This window comes from Crinia signifera, chromosome 3 (assembly GCF_055691185.1).
Source record: "Crinia signifera chromosome 3, ASM5569118v1, whole genome shotgun sequence".
In the NCBI taxonomy this organism is placed as follows: Eukaryota; Metazoa; Chordata; class Amphibia; order Anura; family Myobatrachidae; genus Crinia; species Crinia signifera.
Window position 1 is genome coordinate 15,062,397 of NC_139219.1, and position 23,837 is coordinate 15,086,233.

The window sequence follows — 23,837 nt, forward strand, 5'->3', positions numbered from 1 at the left end:
GCATTCAATGCGAAGATGGGGAGTAATAATAATGATTATGATAATTTTCGTTTTGTAGCGCTTTTCTCCTGTAGCGCTCAGTCGCTTTACAGACATTTAGCAGTAAAAGAATCACAGAGAAATTAAAGAAAATGCAACCGAGGGAGCCCAATCAGCTTGCTGGGGTATCCTGTCCTGTATGGGCAGGAGGCACGATGCACCCTATTTTTCACTTCTTTTTCAGGATAGGCTGCTTGGCATATAGGTAGATCAGCTAAAGGTGGCACCGGACTAACAGAATCTCCCTTGGTTCATCTCCCTGTATCTCCCAGTTACAGCGAAATGACTGCGTAGCGCTTTAGTGTGGGCTGTGTGTCACGTTTGTCACTGGTTTGGCTGAATGAGTTTATCAGTCGATTGACAGCTGGTGAGAGCTGTTTCCTAGCAATAAACCTTCCCAATGTACACTGTTCAGTTATCGGTCCTTACATCCTGATCGTAAAGGAAAATGTCATGTGGGCATCATATAGATAAGTGGATAAAGTATACCCCTTTTCTACTGACCTAAAAATCCCAGGTTTTTGCACATGCGCATTGCACCTACCTGGGAAAAATCCCAGGATTTGTAACGAGCAGAATATTTTATTGGGTCTATCCCGGGGATTTTCAACCCACATAGGGGAGGCTGGCCTTACGCAGGCACCTCCCCCTGCCCGCCCGCTGGTTACCAGCCCACCACTGACCACTTACTGTCGCTGACAGCCTGCCAGTTCCCGCCCACTGCTCTGCTTTCCCGGGTTTCCTGTTCCTGTGGAAATGGTGTAAACCCGGGAAAACCCCAGGTTAAAAGGGCAGTGGAAACAGGGACATGTCAGTGGAGACCCACCAAAATCCCAGGTATGACTCGGGATTTTGGTGGAAAAGTGTTATAGGTCAGTGATCAGGACCTCAGGCAGTCTGTCTGCACAATGGGCGACGCCCCCACTCAGCGACAACTGGTTCCTTTCAGCAGAGGCGTAACTAGAACCTTGCGGGCCCCATAGCAACATCTCGAAAAGGCCCCCCCCTCCAGAAAGAGTGAGCATCAAAAAAAGTGTTAGAGAGAGAGAGAGAGAAAGGGAGGGAGAGGGGTGATCAGGAGAGAGTGCTTCATGCAAAAAGATAATGAGTGCAAGAAGGGAGAGCATGGAGAGAGAACAGGATAGAGACATGGAGAGAGATATAAATTAAAGATCAAGAGAGCTTGTCAGGTAGATACAGGGAGAGAGGGGGTGTCAAGTAGAGAGATAGAGAGAGGGTGTCTGGGAGAGAAAGGTGGAGATACAGGGAGTGAGAGGGTGTCAGGGAGAGAGAGGGAGAGGGGTGTCAGGTAGAGAGATAGAGAGAGGGTGTCTGGGAGAGAAAGGTGGAGAGACAGGGAGTGAGAGGGTGTCAGGGAGAGAGAGGGAGAGGGGTGTCAGGTAGAGAGATAGAGAGAGGGTGTCTGGGAGAGAAAGGTAGAGAGACAGAGAGAGGGTGTCTGGGAGAGAAAGGTGGAGAGACAGGAAGTGAGAGAGGGTGTCTGGGAGACCGTGCCAGGCAGAGAGAGATGTGAGGGATGGGGAAGAAAGAGAGAGGGGAAAAAGATGGGGTTCAGAGAGACAGAGGAGGAAAAGAGGGGATGAGAAAGATGAAAAAACAAGTGACAGAATTGGAGGTGGAGTGACAGAGGGTTGAGAGAAACAAGGGGTCAGGAAGCATGGGAAAAAAAAATAGAGCAGAGGAGTGAGGGTCAGAGAGGGAGAGGGTGGGGGAGCACAGGAGGGAGAAAAACATTAGAAAGAGCAAAGAACGAAGCGCAGGGTAGAGATGGCAAGGATGGAGGAGCACAGAAAAAAAAAGGAGAGAGAGCAGGGGACTACAGGAGAGAGGGAAGGAGTAGGGGAGCATGGGAGGGAGAGCCAGGCATCTTTTATGTGCATATTTAACCCCACCTCCTCCACCAGAGGGTATCTTGCCCCCCCCTCTCCCCCCAATTAAAACACTGAGTACCTTGCTCCCCCCAGTAAGACGAGTGCACCTCCAGTGTCAGTTCCGTGCTGCTGCTGGGTGGGTCTCTATCTCCCTCGCTCACCTCGTGCCATCTGTATCCCCACACACTGCTGACGCCGGGTCTCTTGTTTCAGCTCCCCTGGTCATTGCTGCCGCTGGCCTCCTGTTCTCCCGGTCATTCTGCAGCCAGGCCTCCTTCCCTTGTCACCGCCGCAGCCAGGACTCCTGCGCTGCCACCGCGCCTTCTGCTCCGGGTCTCCTCCCCTGGTCACCTGCAGGACTCCTGCAGTGCCACCGCGCCTCCTGTTCTTCGTGTCATTGCTGCAGCCAGGCATCCTCCTCCCCTGGTCACTGCCAGGACTCTGCTGCCAGCAGAAGCTGGACCTGGCTTCTGCTGGGTTATATCCTGCAGTTACCCCGTGTACAGATGCGGCTGCCGGAAGCAAGAATAAACTTAAAGGTCAGGTGGGGAGGATCCCCGGCTGCGGACGGGTAGGGGGACATTCAGCATAATTTGAAAAGTAGTAGAATGAAATAAAAAACTTGAAGAGGGTGCAGGGGATAGCCGCCTGGGTCCTCGGGCCCCTCAAACCGCCAGGCCCCATAGCAGCTGCACCTCCTGCACCCTCTATAGTTACGCCACTGCCTTTCAGATCTTCTATGATTTGCATTTTGGTTCTGTTATTTATCATCAAAGTTATTCATAAAGTTCAATGCAGGTGCACACTGGGGTGTGGTATGGGACTCCGACAGTCGGGAACCCGTCCGGCACCCGCACACTGTGTTAATCAGAATAATCTCTGCAATATAACTGAGAGTAACATTGAGGTACTTAGCAGACCATGCTCTGGACTTTAAGGACTGCTAGGGATCCACCAGATGAGGTCACCTGGTTGCGGCTTTTATATTGCAGATTATGATAATTATTCTGATTAGCAGTTCTTAGTACATGGTGTTCGTCTGCAGTGTCTTTCTTTTCTGTGTGGAACTACAAGGATCAGCATGGTAGCACTTCTCATTGTGTGTAGGATTAGGGAGTGCAGCCCAAATCCCCTTATAGACTGGGTTCATCTCCAACCTATTCTTGGTCCAAATACCAAATGATTTATATCACCCAGTATGAACATAAATTCCCCAACCTGGGTCTCTCTCCTTAGGTGCGGAAACCAATCTTTTTGGGGGATACGGTCATTGGGTCACCAGCATGTTGGTCGACATTCATTATGTCGACATGCAGGAAGGTCGACACGAGTCTAGGTCAACATGGGGTTTTTCATATATTTTTTTGAGTCGACATGTGCCGACAGGCAGTGTTTCATGCCCTACCATCCACTTGGGCGTGGTGGGAGAACAAAATAGTGTGCCGAGCATAGCGAGGCACCGTGGCCAAAAAATGGCAGGCGGACGTGATGCTACATTTCAGTGTCCATGTCGACATTCGGGATAGACCGTTTGACTTTCGACCTAACCCATGTTGACCTTTTGGCCCTGCATGTCGACCTAGACTCATGTCGACCTAATGGTGTTGACCTAATGATCCACACCCTCTTTTGGACCATGGGTTTGTTGTCTTTCACTAGGTATTGGTGCTCTGTGGTCACCAGGCTTCTGATCAATGTCTTGCATTATTGCTCTCGGTAAGGGTCCGGGATTCAAAGGTTCAGTCGGCATACATCAAGCGTCGGGATGGCACAATGGGGAGGAGCTAAGCGATCACATGACCAGAACAATGTGTTCCAGAAATACCGTAGTGGAGATATGGGAGAATGATGGTCTCACTAAGCGCTGCCTCCACCCGAGAGTGCAGCCTCTGAATATGGTCATGTCAGCAGATGGGGAAGCCAGACATCCTGGGTGTACAATCGGTGGCACGTTTTTTCTATAGGTCCAGGGAACTGCAGATTTTTGTCTGGGGTGCTGCTGGTAGAACTGGACTTGCCCAGATCCACACATATAGTTTCAATATGTCGGTGGGTAAGTTGTGGCGACATCCTTAAGCAGAATCGTGTAAGTGGAAGGAACATTCTTCCGTCATGGATTAGATGTCTGCTTATGTCCTGATTCTTTAGAGGAATGGATTTGGTTTAATCCCTGCCATGCTTCGATACAGACCCGGTGGGCCAAATGAAACCAATTGGTTGGATAGATAATGAAGGTATATCAGTCTATCAGATAGAAGAAGGAATCGCGGCCGAATAATCTTCTCTAGCAAACCCTTATACAGCAAAGCTTATGGCATTTTGTTCCAGAGTAAGATTCCAATATAACCTCTGGGCAGCTCCTGTATATTCCTGACAATTTATCATATCCCTTCTGGGCACTGCCATTGCTATCCGTATCTCAGTCCCTAGGTGAAGCTGCAGGTCAGAGGGCAGCTAGAACTGGGTGGAGTCTTTTCCCAAGATGCATCTCTGTCCAACATACATCTCTAGAAGTTAATTAGCTGCTGTGACTAAGCAGTGGTTTTTATTGCTCACAAGTGTCTAATGCCCGGAAATCCGTCACAAGTAATGATTTTAACCCCTCGGGCCACACAAAGACCACTATAGAGTGTAGAAGCTTCTTGGAAGAATTGGAAGTTTCCAATGGCTTATTGCCAGTTGACTATTACTGATAATCCCACAGGGTGATTTGGATAATTGAGGCTCTATACTAGCATACATACATTAAGGAGAAGCGTTCTAAGCTCACATAACGTGCGCTGGTACTCCTTCTGCCCCCCATAGTACAGCTTGATACATCTGCACCACAGCCTGCAACATGGCAGTTAGGAGCTAATTGGTTGGTACTTATACTATGTCCACTTTATCTCCCTCCAAGGCTTAGTAAATAGACGACTACGTTTTGATGGTTCGGGTTTCTGCTCTTTTTAACCCAGAAGAACTCTGTTACATTGCTCCTGAGGTGATCTGAATTGCCATAAAAGGTGCTGCCCCCTGATTCATTGGGGCAATCGTTCTAATGGATTTGGTATGAAATCCCGACGGTCAAAATCCCGAATGGATCATAAACAAGGCCAAAATCCCGACATTTAAAATACCGACAAGGACAAAATACAGACATATAGAATGTTCAGGTGAAACTGTCAACATGACTTTGGGTCGACAGGTCACGAGGTCGACATGTTTTTTTTTTACTGTTTTTTGACCCGAATGTTGACACAGTCGACATGGACACAGTTGGAGGTGAACCGCAGCCCCTTGCGTTGCTCGCTTCGCTCGTGGATGGTAGGGCATGAAATACTGCCTGTCGGCACATGTCGGGTCAAAAAACAGTGAAAAAACCCATGTCGACCTGTCGACCCAAAGTCATGTTGACAGTTTCACCTGTACATTCTATATGTCTGTATTTTGACCTTGTCGGTATTTTAAATGTCGGGATTTTGTCCTTGACGGTATTTTAAATGTCGGGATTTTGACCCTGTCGGGATTTTGACCGCATTCCGTTCTAATAGATGTTGCGATAACAATTGGAAATTGCAATAGAAATTGCTGGGGTGCCTTCTTTAAATCAACCACAAGAGGGAGTCATTTCTCCAAGAACAGGAGCGCATATAGCATGATCAGATGTTTTGTATTATGAAGACATTTAAATATTTTGATTACCAAATAGACTTTTCCTATTACCCGAAGTGATTCAAGTATAAACCATGCAAGATAGTGACTGATAGATACTGTATACTCTTGTATACCTTAATCAATGAAAGTATTTAGCATTTTGCTGAAGGATCAATTAAGTGGAGTCTTTGAGGTCACGTGCACGGCTAATTCAGCCTTTACTTGGCACTTGTGCTCCTTTTGTGTAGAGGTGCAACGGTAGCACATATCAGTAATAGATGAGTGATTTTAACTGCTGATTGCTGCAGTAAATTAGGACTTTGCAGGATGCTTATATCTCTGCGCTTACCTCACTAAGCTGCATGCAGACTGTGTATATCTCTGCGCCACCCTCACTAATCTATGTGCAGACTGTGTATATCTCTGCGCCACCCTCACTAATCTACATGCAGACTGTGTATATCTCTGCGCCGCCCTCACTAAGCTGCATGCAGACTGTGTATATCTCTGCGCCACCCTCACTAATCTACATGCAGACTGTGTATATCTCTGCGCCGCCCTCACTAATCTACATGCAGACTGTGTATATCTCTGCGCCGCCCTCACTAATCTACATGCAGACTGTGTATATCTCTGCGCCACCCTCACTAATCTACATGCAGACTGTGTATATCTCTGCGCCACCCTCACTAATCTACATGCAGACTGTGTATATCTCTGCGCCGCCCTCACTAATCTACATGCAGACTGTGTATATCTCTGCGCCGCCCTCACTAATCTACATGCAGACTGTGTATATCTCTGCGCCGCCCTCACTAATCTACATGCAGACTGTGTATATCTCTGCGCCACCCTCACTAATCTACATGCAGACTGTGTATATCTCTGCGCCACCCTCACTAATCTACATGCAGACTGTGTATATCTCTGCGCCACCCTCACTAATCTACATGCAGACTGTGTATATCTCTGCGCCGCCCTCACTAATCTACATGCAGACTGTGTATATCTCTGCGCCGCCCTCACTAATCTACATGCAGACTGTGTATATCTCTGCGCCGCCCTCACTAAGCTGCATGCAGACTGTGTATATCTCTGCGCCACCCTCACTAATCTACATGCAGACTGTGTATATCTCTGCGCCGCCCTCACTAATCTACATGCAGACTGTGTATATCTCTGCGCCACCCTCACTAATCTACATGCAGACTGTGTATATCTCTGCGCCGCCCTCACTAAACTGCATGCAGACTGTGTATATCTCTGCGCCACCCTCACTAATCTACATGCAGACTGTGTATATCTCTGCGCCACCCTCACTAATCTACATGCAGACTGTGTATATCTCTGCGCCACCCTCACTAAGCTGCATGCAGACTGTGTATATCTCTGCGCCACCCTCACTAATCTACATGCAGACTGTGTATATCTCTGCGCCGCCCTCTCTAAGCTGCATGCAGACTGTGTATATCTCTGCGCCACCCTCACTAATCTACATGCAGACTGTGTATATCTCTGCGCCACCCTCACTAATCTACATGCAGACTGTGTATATCTCTGCGCCGCCCTCACTAAGCTGCATGCAGACTGTGTATATCTCTGCGCCACCCTCACTAATCTACATGCAGACTGTGTATATCTCTGCGCCGCCCTCACTAATCTACATGCAGACTGTGTATATCTCTGCGCCGCCCTCACTAATCTACATGCAGACTGTGTATATCTCTGCGCCACCCTCACTAATCTACATGCAGACTGTGTATATCTCTGCGCCACCCTCACTAATCTACATGCAGACTGTGTATATCTCTGCGCCGCCCTCACTAAGCTGCATGCAGACTGTGTATATCTCTGCGCCGCCCTCACTAAGCTACGTGCAGACTGTGTATATCTCTGCGCCACCCTCACTTGCGCACGTTAAGCTCTGCGGCATGTGCAGTGTAAACGCACAGAAGATACGCTCTGCACAACAGACTTGTGGCACCGCTTGGCATTCAAAATAGTTTTTTTAAATTGTTGATTTTGTGCTTGTAGATATGACCACCTCAGGCTTTGTTGGTTTATTCCTTTTATTTATTTATGCATTGTAAGTAATATGAACATACAACTGTTGTCGCCTTGGTGTGAATTGCGCAGTATCATAAATAAACGCTTTTGTGTCATTGTCCCCCACCTTGCAGGCAGCTGGTTCTGATTGTGGCAAGCGAGGATTCCAGTTACATGCCGGCCCGGGTAGTGGTAATGGGAGGGGAGAACGCGTCTCTTATCAACACAGAACTAAATGCGGTAAGACCAGTGTTCCAATGATTGTTGGGCAACGTCAATGGATTTATTTGTTTACTATTCGTTCAGATAAAGGATAAAGTCAAACAAATACAGATTCGATTTACGTGCTCATAGAACACATCCGGGTTCATCCACAAATCGTCAGCCAATCAGGAACAAGCCGCTTACTTCCAGATGTCACTGCCTATTATATCAATATAAATTACCGAACTCTTCCTCTTATATCCAACAGCATCGGGGTTTAGAGACTCCATCTTGGACGCTGGATCTTTAAAATATTCTGCCCAAAGCTTTACTCATTCCCCATTTATACCCCCACTATCAAGGTACCTCTGTGACATTTGCTGTTAGACAGACCATTAGTTCTCCCTTTTATTATATGGATTCCTTCTTGCTGTAGACCTTGGCTGCGGTCAGTAGTTTGTGACCGTGAGGATTATCAGGGTGGGTGGGGAGTTGCCATTCTCTGTGTCTCCCCCTTGCTACCTCCCGCCATGGGAACAGGGTCGCTGGGGGAGTGTGGGCAGTCAGTGCAGACAGCTGGACTGTCAGTCTGACCGTTCTCCTCTGACCTCCATAAAAAGGGGTGGTACTCTTTACCTAGAAGGGCGCCCATCGCGACCATCGAATGCACTAAAAATCGGGTGCGACGCGATGGCCGCGATTTCCCATAGGGACCAATGTTAAAAATGAGATTGGACCCGATTTTAGTGTTCAATGCCTCAATGCCCGCGATTTTTACATAGGAAACAATGTTAAATGGGCCACAGAGCCCTAATAGTGACCGTGAACTCTGAAATGGCCCCCACAATTGTTAACGCCACCCCACGATCAACGTGAACCCGAAGCGTGGCGAGCGGCGGCGGTACGCGTCCTCCGACCTTTTCATGCCCTACTATCCACGTCGGCGTGGAGTTGAGAATAGAATAGTGTGGCGAGCGCAGCGAGCCACCGAGGCCCGAAGCGTGGCGAGGGGACGCGGATACCTTCACAGTTATACGCGTCCCCTCGCGGGCTTCACAGGTGTCCATGGCGAAAAGCGGACACCTGTGAAGCCCGCGAGGGGACGCGTTTACCTGTGAAGGTATCCGCGTCCCCTCGCGGGTCTCGCTGCGCTCGCCACGCTTCGGGCTCGGTGGCTCGCTGCGCTCGCCACACTATTCTATTCTCCACGCCGACGTGGATAGTAGGGCATGAAAAGGTCGGAGGACGCGTACCGCCGCCCCTCGCGGGCTCGCTACGCTCGCCACGCTTCGGGTTCACGTTGATCGTGGGGTGGCGTTAACAATTGTGGGGCCATTTCAGAGTTCACGGTGACTATTAGGGCTCTGTGGCCCATTTAACATTGATTCCTATGGCCAAATCGCGGGCATTGAGGCATTTAACATTAAAATCGCGGTCAATCACCGTTTTTAACATTGATCCCTATGGGAAAATCGCGGGCACCCGATTTTAATGTACCCGCGATTTACCCGCGATGGCCGCGATTTTTTACCCCCGACGCCCGCGATTCCAATCGCGGGCGCCCTTCTAGGTAAAGAGTACCAAAGGGGTTTTCCCAGCAGATCAGTATATTCTAAAATTTACCCCTTCCAGCACCAACAACCGTTCCACAGTCACATCGGCCCCAAAATCTGCATAGTACTGCTACCACATGATTGGCTGTTTAGATGGATTCGGTATGAAATCCCGACGGTCAAAATCCCGAAATGTAAAATACCGACAAGGACAAAATCCGACATTTAAAATACAGACCAGGACAAAATCCAGACATTTAAAATCCCGACATGGGTTTTTTCACTGTTTTTTTTTATCCGGATGTCGACATGGACACAGTTGGAAGTGAACCGCAGCCCCTCGCATCGCTCGCTTCACTCAAAATGCTTCGGGCACGGTGCCTCGCTGCGCTCGGCACACTATTTTATTCTCCCACCACGCCCTAGTAGATGGTAGGGCATGAAATACCGCCTGTCGGCTCAAAAAAACAGTGAAAAAACCCATGTCGACCTGTCGACCCAAAGTCATGTTGACTGTTTCACCTGTACATTCCATATGTCGGGATTTTGTCCTTGTCGGTATTATGACCCATTTGGTATTATGACCCTGTCGGTATTATGACCCTGTCGGTATTATGACCCTGTCGGTATTATGACCCTGTCGGTATTATGACCCTGTCGGGATTTTGGATTGCATCCCGTTTAGATATGTGTGTTAACCAGCAGATAACCCAGATAAATGTATACATACACACCGGGTCATCGCAGCTTGCCGTCCGCTCTGCCCTGTTCCCTCGGTACCCGCTGCTCTGTCCCGCCACATTTAGCTGATAATTAATATTCTGTGTAGTGTTACTCTTCTTGTTCTACGGAACAATAAATCCTCGATGCAGTCTCAGCTCACTGGTTATTGGGGGCAATCTGCGGACCGCCTGCAGTTGCATAGTTCCGTGTTTTAGATCCATCTCCTCCTCCTCACTGGTTCATGTACTTTTCAGGTGAACATCTCCAGCACCGCTGGACGCGTCGTGCTCGTCGAAAACGTCACCCGCTTCTGGCCGATCATTCAGATCAAGATAAAGCGATGTCAGCAGGTAAAGTCACGACTTGTGATTTTATGTTTCTCGTGATGTATTCGCCCCGGGTTTCTTAAACTATATGTGCGCATTTTCGTATTGACCCCCTGCAGGGTGGTATTGACACGCGTGTGCGAGGTGTGGAAGTCTTGGGACCAAAGCCGACCTTCTGGCCAGTGTTTAAGGAGCAGCTTTGCAGAAGAACTTTCTTGTTCTACACCAGCAGAGCCCACAGCTGGGGGCAGGAGATCTGCGAGAAGAAGGAACATTTGCTGCAGCTGTTCAGCAGGTGAGTGACGGCATCTGTGTCCTAGCGAGAGGTCTGAGATCCGTTCTGTCTACACTTCTACGTGACCTCATACGTTGTTGCTGCAGTCACATGACAACAGCCCTTGTCGCCTGCCAATGCAGACCCACGCTAGGCATAAATATAAGACCATAGAACAAATTGTGTGCAAATTTAAAACCCTTTCACATCACGCAAATATCCCAGTTCCGACCCTGGTTGTTGCTGGGTCAACCCAGGTCACTGTGCGTTGTGAAAGGGTCTTTTGAAAAATCCAGCAAACCGGCAATCCGACCTGGGTTAAAAGAAGGGTTTTACCCGGGTCGGACCAGGGTTGCCTGGGCAGTGTGAATGGATAACCTGGGTCCCGTTCACAGTAAAGGAAGGAAGTGCCGCCTCCTCCCCTGCCCCCTTGTGACGTTCCACTGCTCAGCCTCACCTTCCCAATGACATCAGCGACTTGGTTTATTGCTAGAGACAGGATGCATATTTGCATATGCATTTGCATATTTTGCCCATTCTCACTGGTTATTGCATATTTTACCTAAAATCTAGTGATGGTGCATATTTTAGGCCCTGCCCTCTACCCACCCGCAAGTCACAGCACTGCTTTGCCCTGCTGCTGCTGGCCAGGTAGTGTGCAGGCTGGGGCAATATGTACGCAGTGTGGGGAACCTTGGATGTACGCTATGTCTGACACTGCTCTAGGCTGTCAATCCATGTCTAAAAGTCAGTCGGGGCGGATGCCGTCACAAAGCTCCTGAACCGTTGCCTGCCCTTGGCCTGGGACTTTACACCAAGAGACAGACTTCTGCAGCAGAGGAGGCGGGCGGAAGGGTTGTGACATCACGCAGCGCGGAGGAAATTCTGTGTCACAGAGAGTATGCGGCACAGGGAGGAAGCCTTCCACTGCGCCGCCCTCACACGCTATGCTGACATTTGATCCATCAGCGCTGGAGATGAGGGTCCGTGTAGTTGATGCCAGAAGAGCCTAGGACGCTGCAGTATGCTGTAGCAGCCAGGAAGAAAAAAAATCCTGTGTACAGCACTAGACATCTGCAGATGCTGTGGGCCTATTTTTGAGGTTTATTTGCAACTTGTATGATGGTTTTTAAATAAGTTAAAAATTACTTTTTTTTATTATTTAATGTAGCACATTTTAACACTTTTCATGCATATTTTACGTATTTTTCATGCATATTTCAAGCTTTTTTATGTTGCATATAATTCTGTCTCTACTTATTGCCAATCACTACAGTGCAGCGGGGTTGGAAACCGGTTATGTTACGCAACACAGAAGCTGGTATCCTATTAGCATTAAATGACTGCGGCTAATGGATTTCCATGGGGCTGTCCCAATTAGCTCTGACAGTCGGCATTAATCCTGAGGCACACGTAGCAGGATCATTCCCCAGGAGATCTGTTTCTGCCTCTCATTGGTTCAGAAGCTTATACTGGTTCTCTTGTGTTATCGGATAGATCGATGATTGGATAGAATGATAGTGACCATTGGGCTGAGATTGCGATATTAGGCCATTTAGTTTTCTGTTACCTGGGAAACGAACGTGCCTATAATAGGATGGTCCTGATCCCTAATGTGTTCCTGCAGATTGAACCGCGCATTGTCGCACGAACAGGTGTTTGCAGAGCGCTTTCTACCAGATGACGAGGCTGCGCAGGCTCTGGGCCGGATGTGCTGGGAGGCGCTGATAACCCCACTGGTGCAGAGCATCACTACCTCAGGTACAGACGGTTCCGTCTGGGATTATCAGTAGGAATAACGGTGAGACAACTGAACTTGTGACATTTCTTTCTGTGTTCCAGACCCCGAAGGAGTGAGCCCCCTGAGCTGGCTCCTCACACGCTACCTGGAGAACATTCGGGTCTGTAAACATCCCAAGTCACGCACTTCTATCTTCAACTCCCGTGTGCGCCGGCTGACTCATCTGCTGGTTCATGTGGACAACAGCCCACCGGACACCGCGGAACTCAAGCCCCTGGGTAAAATAAGTGAGTTCATTACATGTGCACTGAAACGCGTTCCGTTCTGGGGGTCTGTGGGCACAAAAGCACTCAGGATAGTTCTAGAGTTCTATATGCAAATATTGTTATCAATTCTTAACAATATCCATAAAGAAATCTAACGCTCCCTGGGTGCCCTGGTCTCCAGTCAGCACCATGATTTGTATTACATCAGGTCAGTTGTCTGGTGGGTGCTAATGAACAAGGTTCTGGTCATCCAGGAGACAGCAGCTGCTGCTCTATAACTCCCTTTCTAGGTGCTGGTGATGGGACATTGGGTAGGATATTGATTAATGGTCTTTGCAGAGGAAAGGCAAGTCCTGGTACACTGGGGAGGAGCTGTGTTTAGGCTGGTGATGAGACATTGGGGGAGGAACTGTGTAGAAGGCGGGTGATCGGACATTGGGGATGACATGTGTAGGAGGCGGAATGATGGTATACCGTGTAGGAGGCTTGTGACGGGGAATTGGGTAGGAGGTGGAGGATGGGGCATTGCGGAGGAGCTCTATAGGAGGCGGGTGATGGGACATTGTGGGAGGAACTGTAGTGGAGGCGGGTGATATGACATTGGGGAGGATCTGTGCAGTAGGCAGGTGAAGGGACATTGGGGAGGAGCTGTGTAGTAGAGGGGTGATAGGACATTGGAGGAGGAGCTGTGTAGGAGGTGGGTGAAGGGACTTTGGGGAGGATCTGTGCAGTAGGCGGGTGAAGGGACATTGGGGGAGGAGATGTGTTGGAGGCGGGTGAAGCGACTTTGGGGGAGGAGATGTGTAGGAGGCGGGTGAAGGGACATTGGGGAGGAGCTGTGTAGTAGAGGGGTGATAAGACATTGGAGGAGGAGCTGTGTAGGAGGTGGGTGAAGGGACTTTGGGGAGGAGCTGTGTAGGAGGCGGGTGAAGGGACATTGGGGAGGGGCTGTGTAGGAGGCGGGTGATGGTACACTGGGGAGGAGTGGTGTAGGAGGGGTGATGGGACATTTGGGGAGGAGCTGTGTAGGAGGTGGGTGAAGAAACATTGGGGATGAGCTGTGTAGGAGGGGGGGGTGAAGGGACATTAGAGTGGAGCTGTGTAGGAGGCAGGTAAGGTGACATTGAGGGGGGAGCTGTGCAGGAGGCGGGTGAAGGACATAGGGGAGGAGCTGTGCAGGAGGCGTGTAATGCACATTGGGGGAAGAGCTGTGCAGGAGGCAGGTGATGGGACATTGGAGATGAGATGTTTAAGAGGCAGGTGAAGGGACATTGGGGAGGAGCGGTGTAGGAGGTGGATGAAGGGACATTGGGGAGGAGCTGTGCAGGAGGCGGGTAACAGGACAATGGGGGAGGAGCTGTGTAGCATGCAGATGAAGGGACATTGGGGAGGAGCTGTGTAGGATGCAGGTGAAGGGACATTGGGGAGAAGTGGTGTAGGAGTTGGGTGAAGGGACATTGGGGATGAGCTCTGTAGCACACAGATAAAGGGACATTGGAGAGGAGCTGTGTGGGAGGCGGATTAAGGGACATTTGGGGAGGAGCTGTGTAGCAGGTGGGGGATTGGACATTGGGTAGGTGGTGGAGGATGGGACATTGGGTAGGAGCGGTGTAGGAGGCGGATTGTAGGACATTAGGGAGGAGCTGTGCATTGAGTCAGTCTTTAAGTCACACATTAAGAAGGGTACTCTGTTTATATCTACTTGTCTTCTCAGATGGGAAAAACCGTGATTCTTCCAAAGTGTCTGCGAAAGTCACCAGTTTGGGCTTGAGCAGTATGGCTGGTATCGCTCAGTGCTGGCAAGGAGTGGTCCAGAAGCAGGTAAGTGACCTCATTGTGAGTGTGGATGAGCTCCACCTATAAAATCCTGATTAAGTTCTGTAGTACATTGTCATTTTTCTTGTCGCCACCAGGTGCAGCGCTTTCTGGAGGTGTCCTGGAATGATGAAGATGTGGTTCTCCGCTTCTGCTCGCTGTACCTGACCCTTAGGCGGGCAATGGAGGAGATGTTCGGCCAGCAGACACGCTTTCTGCTTTCCCTACGCCAGGGCTTTTGTGAGGGGCTGTTACAGCTTTCATTCCTGACCGCTTTACATGTGAGTCTGGGCTGCCAGCACCCTCATACATACCTGCTAACATTAGTCCTACCATTTAGAGCAGCATTGCCAACACATGTAACCAGTAGTAGAAAGCTCATAGATTTTGGCTGGTATGTATTGTATCTCTATGTGTAACCTTCCCCGCTTTCTTGTATGTGTCTTTGTGAAAGTACGTACCGGTTTGGCCAATCTGTGTACACCACCGACCTCTGTTGTGTAGCCTGGCTTTTTCCCTTACCTCATTGTGTAATCCTGCTTTTCCCACCCATTGTGTGGAATTGTGCATCACTCCATCTCCTTCCCCCAACACTCCACAACCCACCTCTCTCCTCATCATTGTGCAGTCCCCTGCCCACCACCACCATCGTTTGCCCTTCCAAGCTTTTAGTGTCTGTTGTGGTGGCACGACCGCCGGACGGGTTGCATTACTTTGATGCTGGTACATTGCAGGTAACGGAGCAGTTTGCACGGTACATTGATCAGAGGATGATTGCCATTCGCGCCAACTCTTCGGACTTACAGTCACTGGAGCATCTCCAGCAGTTCCTGGAGTTTGTACTTTTCTTGTCTGAGCTGGAACTTGCGAATTCCTTTGAGCATTTCTACAGGTAAGTGAGTTCCCAGGATAAGAGGGATGTGTGTAGAAGTAGTGTGTATGTGTGTGTTGGGTACATACAGGCAGTGTAATGTGTGTGTTGTATACAGGTATTGTAGCGTGTATGTTAAATGAATATATATATATATATATATATATATATATATATATATATATATATATATATATATATATATATATATATATATATATATATATATATATATATATATACAATGGTGTTGGACGGCAGCACACTAAATGGATAGAGCAAGCTGATTTGCCATATATATATATATACATAGCCAGTATGAAATGTGTGTGTTAGTTAGATACAGACATTCCAATCTGTGCCTTGGGTATAGACAAGTTGGAGGTAATGATTTCTGGGTATAGACATATCAAGCACATAATTGCTAAACCCTCATAGATTACCCCACATTGTGTGCAGCCACTAAACTACTGTATTATACATTTCTGTCACTGAGAGGAGAACGCCGACGTGCGTTTCGCGGCTGACTGCTTTATCAGGGTAGGGGTCTTGCTCTGCATTTACATCAGGACTGTGGAAGACTCAAGACTAGTCCCAGTCCTTGCCCAAAACCACCAGGAGGAGAGCAAAAAAGACACTGCCTCCAGCGTCCGGAAGTTGATGTTACGTGAGACAATATAGTGTGATGGGTTTATATAGACACTATAGTGTGTGTTTATGCTTCCATGGAACCTGTGGGGGAACAAGTTATTTGCCCACGATCTCTTCTAAGATTAACCGTCAGTGTCTCCCGCTCCAGATCAGGGTGCTTACAATTATTCCGCACACATTTTCAGCTGTGCAATAGCTTCACTCAATCAGTAGGACACCAAGGAAATACAAAATGATACCAGTAGCATAGCCAACCACTCTGAGCACAATCTGGTGTTAGTGTGACACCTCTTCCGTCACTGAAGGGGCCCTCAGTCCAGCAGGAGTCATGTTGCCTAACCAGGCCTGATGTCCAGCTTCTTCTCCAATCTAAAGGCTCAGCCAATAATTTTTTTTTTGTGGTCCAGATGCTGCTGCTACTTCTTGGTCCCCAACTGGAAGCACTTATCTCCCGATAGCTAAGGTCCGGGACTGGCAATATCCATCTCGAACAGCTCCCCAATATCTGCATATACATAGAGGTGCCCATAAAGGCACCTGGAGAAAGTCTGGTCACATGATCAGCAGAGGGAAGCCCCGGCTGCTCTGATGCGGGCCTTGCTTGGGATATTCCCTGGGTTGGGTTCCTTTAGCATAAATACAGCTGTCTGAGACATTGGTACAGTGTACATGCAGAAATCGTACATATAATACGTATTCTATACACATGGGGAAGTACCTGAAGAAGATATGGTTTATTTGAACATTCTGGTACCAATCTATACTTAAGCATGGGAATCTTGGGAAAAAACCAGTGTAGAAGACCACCGTCCACTTAATATCAGAAGGGAAGTACGGCAAGGTAACCCTTTAAATTGACATGTGAATGGACGAGTGCTTGTGTATTGAGGCAGTATAAGTGTGTGTGCGCGTGCGCAGTGCTGGTCCCCTGTATGCTGCTTTGCATTTCTATCTTCAGCCTGTCTGACATGATGCTGTGTTTCAGGCATTACCTAGCCGATCGCCTGCTCACCCTGGGACCGTGCTGGCTGGAGAACTCGGTGGTAGACCACATTGGCATTTGTTTCCCAAACCGGTACCCTCAGGAAATGCTGAAAAATCTACAGGAAGCAAATGTCCTGCAGAGAGAAGAGCATCTGTTCCGTCTTCAGGAGATGGACGAAGGACTGTTATCGGAGGAGGAGGATGAGGAGGAGGAAGCAATGGTGAGTTCTATCTGCTAGATGAACTCCAGTGACATGAGCGGTGGAAAGCAGGAGATCAACTTGGGATGTGGGGGCGAGGGAGGGGTGAGAAGGGGTATCACAGGTAGGAGATGAACATATAAAGGTTTGTGTGATTTGTCTGTGATGGCGCATTGAGATTCTGCAATATTCACTCATTTAGTCTGTATGATATAAATGATATGTGATCGAGAGCCAGGGACGGACAGGGCATCCTATTGACAGTCCTCATTATTGCCCCTATGTGGACTGGAGATCATTTGGGCATCAGGCATGGAGAACGCTGCTCACTGATATTCTGTGTTACTTATTCATTGCTCTGTATGTTAAATGGATTTGGGCAGGGGTGACCAGACTGGTCCTCAAGATCTACAAACAGTTCATGTGTGTCAGGCAACCTGTGGATCTGTAGGAATGAATGCAGCAGGTTTGACAATGTGACAGTTAGTATTGACAACAGCTGTGCACCAGCTAGGTGATCTGGGAACTGTGGCAGTTAGTAATGACTACAGCTGTGCACCAGCTAGGTGGTCTGGGAAATGTGACAGTTAGTAATGACTACAGCTGAGCACCAGCTAGGGAATCTGGGAAATGTTACAGTTAGTAATGACTACACCTGTGCACCAGCTAGGTGACCTGGGAAATGTGACGGTTAGTAATAATGACTACAGCTGTGCACCAGCTAGGTGGTCTGGGAAATGTGGCAGTTAGTAATGACTACAGCTGTGCACCATCTAGGGAGTCCGGGAAATGTGACAGTTAGTAATGACTGCACCTGTGCACCAGCTAGGTGGGCTGGGAAATGTGACAGTTAGTAATGACTACAGCTGTGCACCGGCTAGGGGGTCTGGGGAATGTGACAATTAGTAATGACTACAGCCGTGCACCAGCTAGGTGGTCTGGGAAATGTGACAGTTAGTAATGACTACAGCCGTGCACCAGCTAGGTGGTCTGGGAAATGTGACAGTTAGTAATGACTACAGCCGTGCACCAACTAGGTGGTCTGGGAAATGTGACAGTTAGTAATGACTACAGCCGTGGACCATTGGTAGAGTCCGGGACAGGTTTTGAGTAATCTCATTAGACTGTACTCAGTTGTGCTGATCTGCAACTGAAACTTTAGGCCCGGAATGAAGTCTCGGAATGGCCTGATGTTTGTGTTTTATCTCTGGTTTTCTGATAACCGTCCTGTCTATGTCTCTAGGTGATGGAGGAGAACTTGCATTCCCAGGATGAGAGCGCGGAGGATGTAGATGTACAGATTTCTGTCCTTTCCCCCCGATGTTGGTCTATCTCTCCCTTCTGCTACATGGCTGATCCCTCCAAATATTTCCCAGAATCCCTCAGCAGCTCTCTGCAACATTTCACAGACTTTTATACAAAGAGTAAGCATCCCAACGCCATTCTGTATTTACAGTATAAAGCGTAGTAACAGGTCCAGTACTGGCGGCTGGAGTGGGGATATAACAGCGTCTTGTTCATTACTTGCATCTCTTACTGGCATTGCATATTCCCCCCAATGTAGCCTATGCAGTGGGCCCAGGGTGGCAGCTTCACCCTGCACCTTTTTTTGGGTAGGATGTGTAATCCTTGGAACCAATATAGCTGCCGCATCTAAATGCGTGTGTCAGATGTGTCTATAACTAGGATGAGTGCGGTTCCAGCTGTTAGACCTGATCGTTATTGTGCCAATTAGCAATCCATGCGATTATTGAACTGTTGGGTGCGGATTGAAGCCTGAGGCCAAATAGTGTCTGGATCTATTGCCTTCGCAATTTGATGGACAAGAAGACGGTGCTTTGGGGGGTGGGAACCAGACGTTGTCTGGGAGTCTCCAGAAAAACGCAATGCATTTGCAATATTACCTAGGGTGGGTTTTTACTCTGTTTGGGCGGTGGCTATCTACTCTCAGTGATCTGCGGATCAGCGATCAACTCTGAATCAGGCCCTTAGTGCTCGGGTTTTTCCTGACTCCTAGTATTGAAGGGGCGTGGATCGTATTGTCGACAGTCATTAGGTTGACAGTCATTAGGTCGACATGGATGAAGGTCGACATGGATGAAGGTCGACAGGGGTCTAGGTCGACAGGGGTTTAGGTAGACACAGGGTTAGGTTGACCAAAACCCATGTTGACCTAAACCCATGTCGACCTTGTACCCTGTCGACCTTGACGCCTGTCTACCTAGACACCTGTCGCCCTTCCCACCTGTTGACACAATGGTGTCGATCTAAGTGCAGTCCACAATACGACCGTATCCCTATTGAAGACACTTTAGTTGCCTGAACTGTCTTTAACCCTGTGAGTGCCAACATCTCTGTAAGAGATGTGCAAAATATCCGCTAAAAAATGCCGGCGCCGCTCACATTTGTTATATAAATTCAAACAGGAAATGTTGGGTAAAAAATATATTTCCTATATAAGGTAACGTTACAGGTCATTATGATGAATAAAGATGTTTTTTTTTTCATTTTCACACGTATTTTGACAAATTCACTTGGCACTCAGTGGGTTAAAGGGTCTCAAAGAATATGATCATTGCAAAGTCCCCTTTGTAATCCGTCCATATCTGCGGCTGATTTTACTGGTTTCTTTTTCTGCAACAGCCGCACTATAAGATTTTCTGTGATTCTTCTCATTCCTCAGGTCAGTCTGTCCGTGGCTCCAGTCTCGCTCCGTCTCGGCAGCTGCAGTGGACGTGGTTGGGAAATGCAGAGGTCCAATACGGAGATCTGACCCTTCGTGTCTCCACCCTTCAGATGTTTGTCTTGCTGCTATTTAACCACCAGGAGGTGAGAGACAATTGGCAGCTTTGCTGCGCAGGTTTATTCTTACCGAATACTACATGTGGCGTATGGGAGAATACAGTCTGGTGCAGTGGTGGGGAGGTGGGAGGATACAGTCTTGTGCAGTGTGGTGGGGTGGGAGGATACAGTCTGGTGCAGTGGTGGGGAGGTGGGAGGATACAGTCTGGTGCAGTGGTGGGGAGGTGGGAGGATACAGTCTGGTGCAGTGGTGGGGAGGTGGGAGGATACAGTCTGGTGCAGTGGTGGGGAGGTGGGAGGATACAGTCTGGTGCAGTGGTGGGGAGGTGGAAGCATACAGTCTGGTGCAGTGGTGGGGCTGGGAGGATACAGTCTGGTGCAGTGGTGGGGAGGTGGGAGGATACAGTCTGGTGCAGTGGTGGGGAGGTGGAAGCATACAGTCTGGTGCAGTGGTGGGGAGGTGGGAGGATACAGTCTGGTGCAGTGGTGGGGAGGTGGGAGGATACAGTCTGGTGCAGTGGTGGGGAGGTGGGAGGATACAGTCTGGTGCAGTGTGGGGGGTGGAAGCATACAGTCTGGTGCAGTGGTGGGGATGGGAGGATACAGTCTGGTGCAGTGTGGGGAGGTGGAAGCATACAGTCTGGTGCAGTGGTGGGGATGGGAGGATACAGTCTGGTGCAGTGGTGGGGATGGGAGGATAAAGTCTGGTGCAGTGTGTGGGGGGTACAGTCTGGTGCAGTGTGGGGAGGTGGAAGCATACAGTCTGGTGCAGTGGTGGGGATGGGAGGATACAGTCTGGTGCAGTGTGGGGAGGTGGAAGTATACAGTCTAGTGCAGTGGTGGGGATGGGAGGATACAGTCTGGTGCAGTGTGGGGGGGGTTGGAGGATACAGTCTGGTGCATTGGTGGGGATGGGAGGGTTCAGTGGGAGGGTACAGTCTGGTGCAGTGTGGGGGGTGGGAGCATACAGTCTGGTGCAGTGGTGGTGGGTGGAAGCATACAGTCTGGTACAGTGGTGGTAGACTGGATGATATGATCGGGCACAAGGTTGGGGAGGATACCAGTTTATGGTCTGGTACAGTGTTGGGGGATTCAGTCTGGCACAATGAGTTAGATGGGAGGATACAGTCTGGCGCAGTGGTGGGTAGGAGGATATTGTATGCACACTGACTTTAATGGGATTATATAATAGGGCATGTTGGGGATAGGTGCAGTGTGTTTGCGGGGCTCCTGTATGTGCTATTGCTAGGTGCAGTGTGTTTGCGGGGCTCCTGTATGTGCTAGTGCTAGGTGCAGTGTGTTTGCGTGGCTCCTGTATGTGCTATTGCTAGGTGCAGTGTGTTTGCGGGGCTCCTGTATGTGCTAGTGCTAGGTGCAGTGTGTTTGCGGGGCTCCTCTATGTGCTATTGCTAGGTGCAGTGTGTTTGCGGGGCTCCTCTATGTGCTAGTGCTAGGTGCAATGTGTTTGCGGGGCTCCTGTATGTGCTAGGTGCAGTGTGTTTGCAGGTAGGGTGGCCAATCCCGGGATCGGGATCGGCGGGATCCCGGGATTTGGCCTAAAAAACGCCGGGATTTGAATCCCGGGATTTCGGGATTATATGCGCATGCGCATATCTAATGCCGGGCAGTGTCTGAGCGAGTGCTCAGGCGCTACCCAGGAGTTCCTGATCCCCAGACTGCAGTCTGGAGCTGGTATGGGCAGTTCGACCTGCGCAGCGTGACCTCTGACCATCACGCTGAGCAGGTCGGACTGCCCATACCTGCTCCAGAATCATCTCTGACCTGGACCGGACCTGGCAGCGTCGGCCGCCCGCTCTGCTGCCCGCCCGCTGGACCGGACCTGGCAGCGTCGGCCGCCCGCTCTGCTGCTACCGCCGCCGACGCCTCCCGCTCCTGTCTGCCCTGCTCCTGGCCGCCGGTGTAAGTAAATGAATGTGCAGGGCGGCTGAAGCAGGGGGTGGACTGGGCTTTTTGTTTTATTGTAGCGTGTTTTTTGGCCTAAACTGATTTAGAGATGCCAATCCCGGGATCCCGGGAATCCCGGGATTGAGCATTTTTCAATCCTGATTCCCGGGATTGAAAAAATGCCCCAGGATTGGCATCCCTATTTGCGGGGCTCCTGTATGTGCTAGTGCTAGGTGCAGTGTGTTTGCGGGGCTCCTGTATGTGCTAGTGCTAGGTGCAGTGTGTTTGCGGGGCTCCTGTATGTGCTAGGTGCAGTGTGTTTGCGTTGCTCCTGTATGTGCTAGGTGCAGTGTGTTTGCGTGGCTCCTGTATGTGCTGGTGCTAGGTGCAGTGTGTTTGCGTTGCTCCTGTATGTGCTAGGTGCAGTGTGTTTGCGGGGCTCCTGTATGTGCTGGGGCTAGGTGCAGTGTGTTTGCAGAGCTCCTGTATGTGTTCGTACTAGGTGCAGTGTGTTTGCGTTGCTCCTGTATGTGCTAGGTGCAGTGTGTTTGCGGGGCTCCTGTATGTGCTAGGTGCAGTGTGTTTGCGTGGCTCCTGTATGTGCTGGTGCTAGGTGCAGTGTGTTTGTGTGGCTCCTGTATGTGCTGGTGCTAGGTGCAGTGTGTTTGCGTTGGTCCTGAATGTGCTAGTGCTAGGTGCAGTGTGTTTGCGGGGCTCCTGTATGTGCTAGTGCTAGGTGCAGTGTGTTTGCGGGGCTCCTGTATGTGCTAGTGCTAGGTGCAGTGTGTTTGCGGTGCTCCTGTATATGCTAGTGCTAGGTGCAGTGTGTTTGCGGGGCTCCTGTATGTGCTAGGTGCAGTGTGTTTGCGGGGCTCCTGTATGTGCTAGTGCTAGGTGCAGTGTGTTGGCGGGGCTCCTGTATGTGCTAGTGCTAGGTGCAGTGTGTTTGCGGGGCTCCTGTATGTGCTAGGTGCAGTGTGTTTGCGGGGCTCCTGTATGTGCTAGGTGCAGTGTGTTTGCGGGGCTCCTGTATGTGCTAGGTGCAGTGTATTTGCGTTGCTCCTGTATGTGTTCGTACTAGGTGCAGTGTATTTGCGTTGCTCCTGTATGTGCTAGTGCTAGGTGCAGTGTATTTGCGTTGCTCCTGTATGTGTTCGTACTAGGTGCAGTGTGTTTGCGGGGCTCCTGTATGTGCTAGGTGCAGTGTTTTTGCGTGGCTCCTGTATGTGCTAGTGCTAGGTGCAGTGTGTTTGTGTGGCTCCTGTATGTGCTAGTGCTAGGTGCAGTGTGTTTGTGTGGCTCCTGTATGTGCTAGTGCTAGGTGCAGTGTGTTTGCGTTGCTCCTGTATGTGCTAGTGCTAGGTGCAGTGTATTTGCGTTGCTCCTGTATGTGTTCGTACTAGGTGCAGTGTATTTGCGTTGCTCCTGTATGTGCTAGTGCTAGGTGCAGTGTATTTGCGTTGCTCCTGTATGTGTTCGTACTAGGTGCAGTGTGTTTGCGGGGCTCCTGTATGTGCTAGGTGCAGTGTGTTTGCGGGGCTCCTGTATGTGCTGGTGCTAGGTGCAGTGTGTTTGCGTTGCTCCTGTATGTGCTGGTGCTAGGTGCAGTGTGTTTGCGGGGCTCCTGTATGTGCTGGTGCTAGGTGCAGTGTGTTTGCGTTGGTCCTGAATGTGCTATTGCTAGGTGCAGTGTGTTTGCGTTGCTCCTGTATGTGCTAGTGCTAGGTGCAGTGTGTTTGCGTTGCTCCTGTATGTGCTAGTGCTAGGTGCAGTGTGTTTGCATGGCTCCTGTATGTGCTAGTGCTAGGTGCAGTGTGTTTGCGGGGCTCCTGTATGTGCTAGTGCTAGGTGCAGTGTGTTTGCAGGGCTCCTGTATGTGCTAGTGCTAGGTGCAGTGTGTTTGCGTGGC

At 49.6% G+C, this 23,837-nt stretch overlaps 1 protein-coding gene across 5 annotated transcripts in view; it reads left to right on the top strand.

Moving 5' to 3' along the window:
- The window catches only part of CUL9 (cullin 9), a 62,754-nt gene that overhangs the window by 26,318 nt on the left and 12,599 nt on the right, over positions 1 to 23,837 (top strand). For 4 of the 5 annotated variants that reach the window (XM_083175334.1, XM_083175333.1, XM_083175336.1 and 1 more), the window contains exons 17-27: positions 7,748 to 7,853; positions 10,348 to 10,443; positions 10,539 to 10,714; positions 12,321 to 12,454; positions 12,536 to 12,721; positions 14,415 to 14,521; positions 14,614 to 14,796; positions 15,250 to 15,407; positions 17,023 to 17,242; positions 18,465 to 18,645; positions 19,905 to 20,050. In XM_083175334.1, the coding sequence (XP_083031460.1) occupies positions 7,748 to 7,853; positions 10,348 to 10,443; positions 10,539 to 10,714; positions 12,321 to 12,454; positions 12,536 to 12,721; positions 14,415 to 14,521; positions 14,614 to 14,796; positions 15,250 to 15,407; positions 17,023 to 17,242; positions 18,465 to 18,645; positions 19,905 to 20,050 (1,693 nt within the window). The remainder of the gene's footprint in view (positions 1 to 7,747; positions 7,854 to 10,347; positions 10,444 to 10,538; positions 10,715 to 12,320; positions 12,455 to 12,535; positions 12,722 to 14,414; positions 14,522 to 14,613; positions 14,797 to 15,249; positions 15,408 to 17,022; positions 17,243 to 18,464; positions 18,646 to 19,904; positions 20,051 to 23,837) is intronic. The other variant, XM_083175335.1, reaches the window with a different exon arrangement.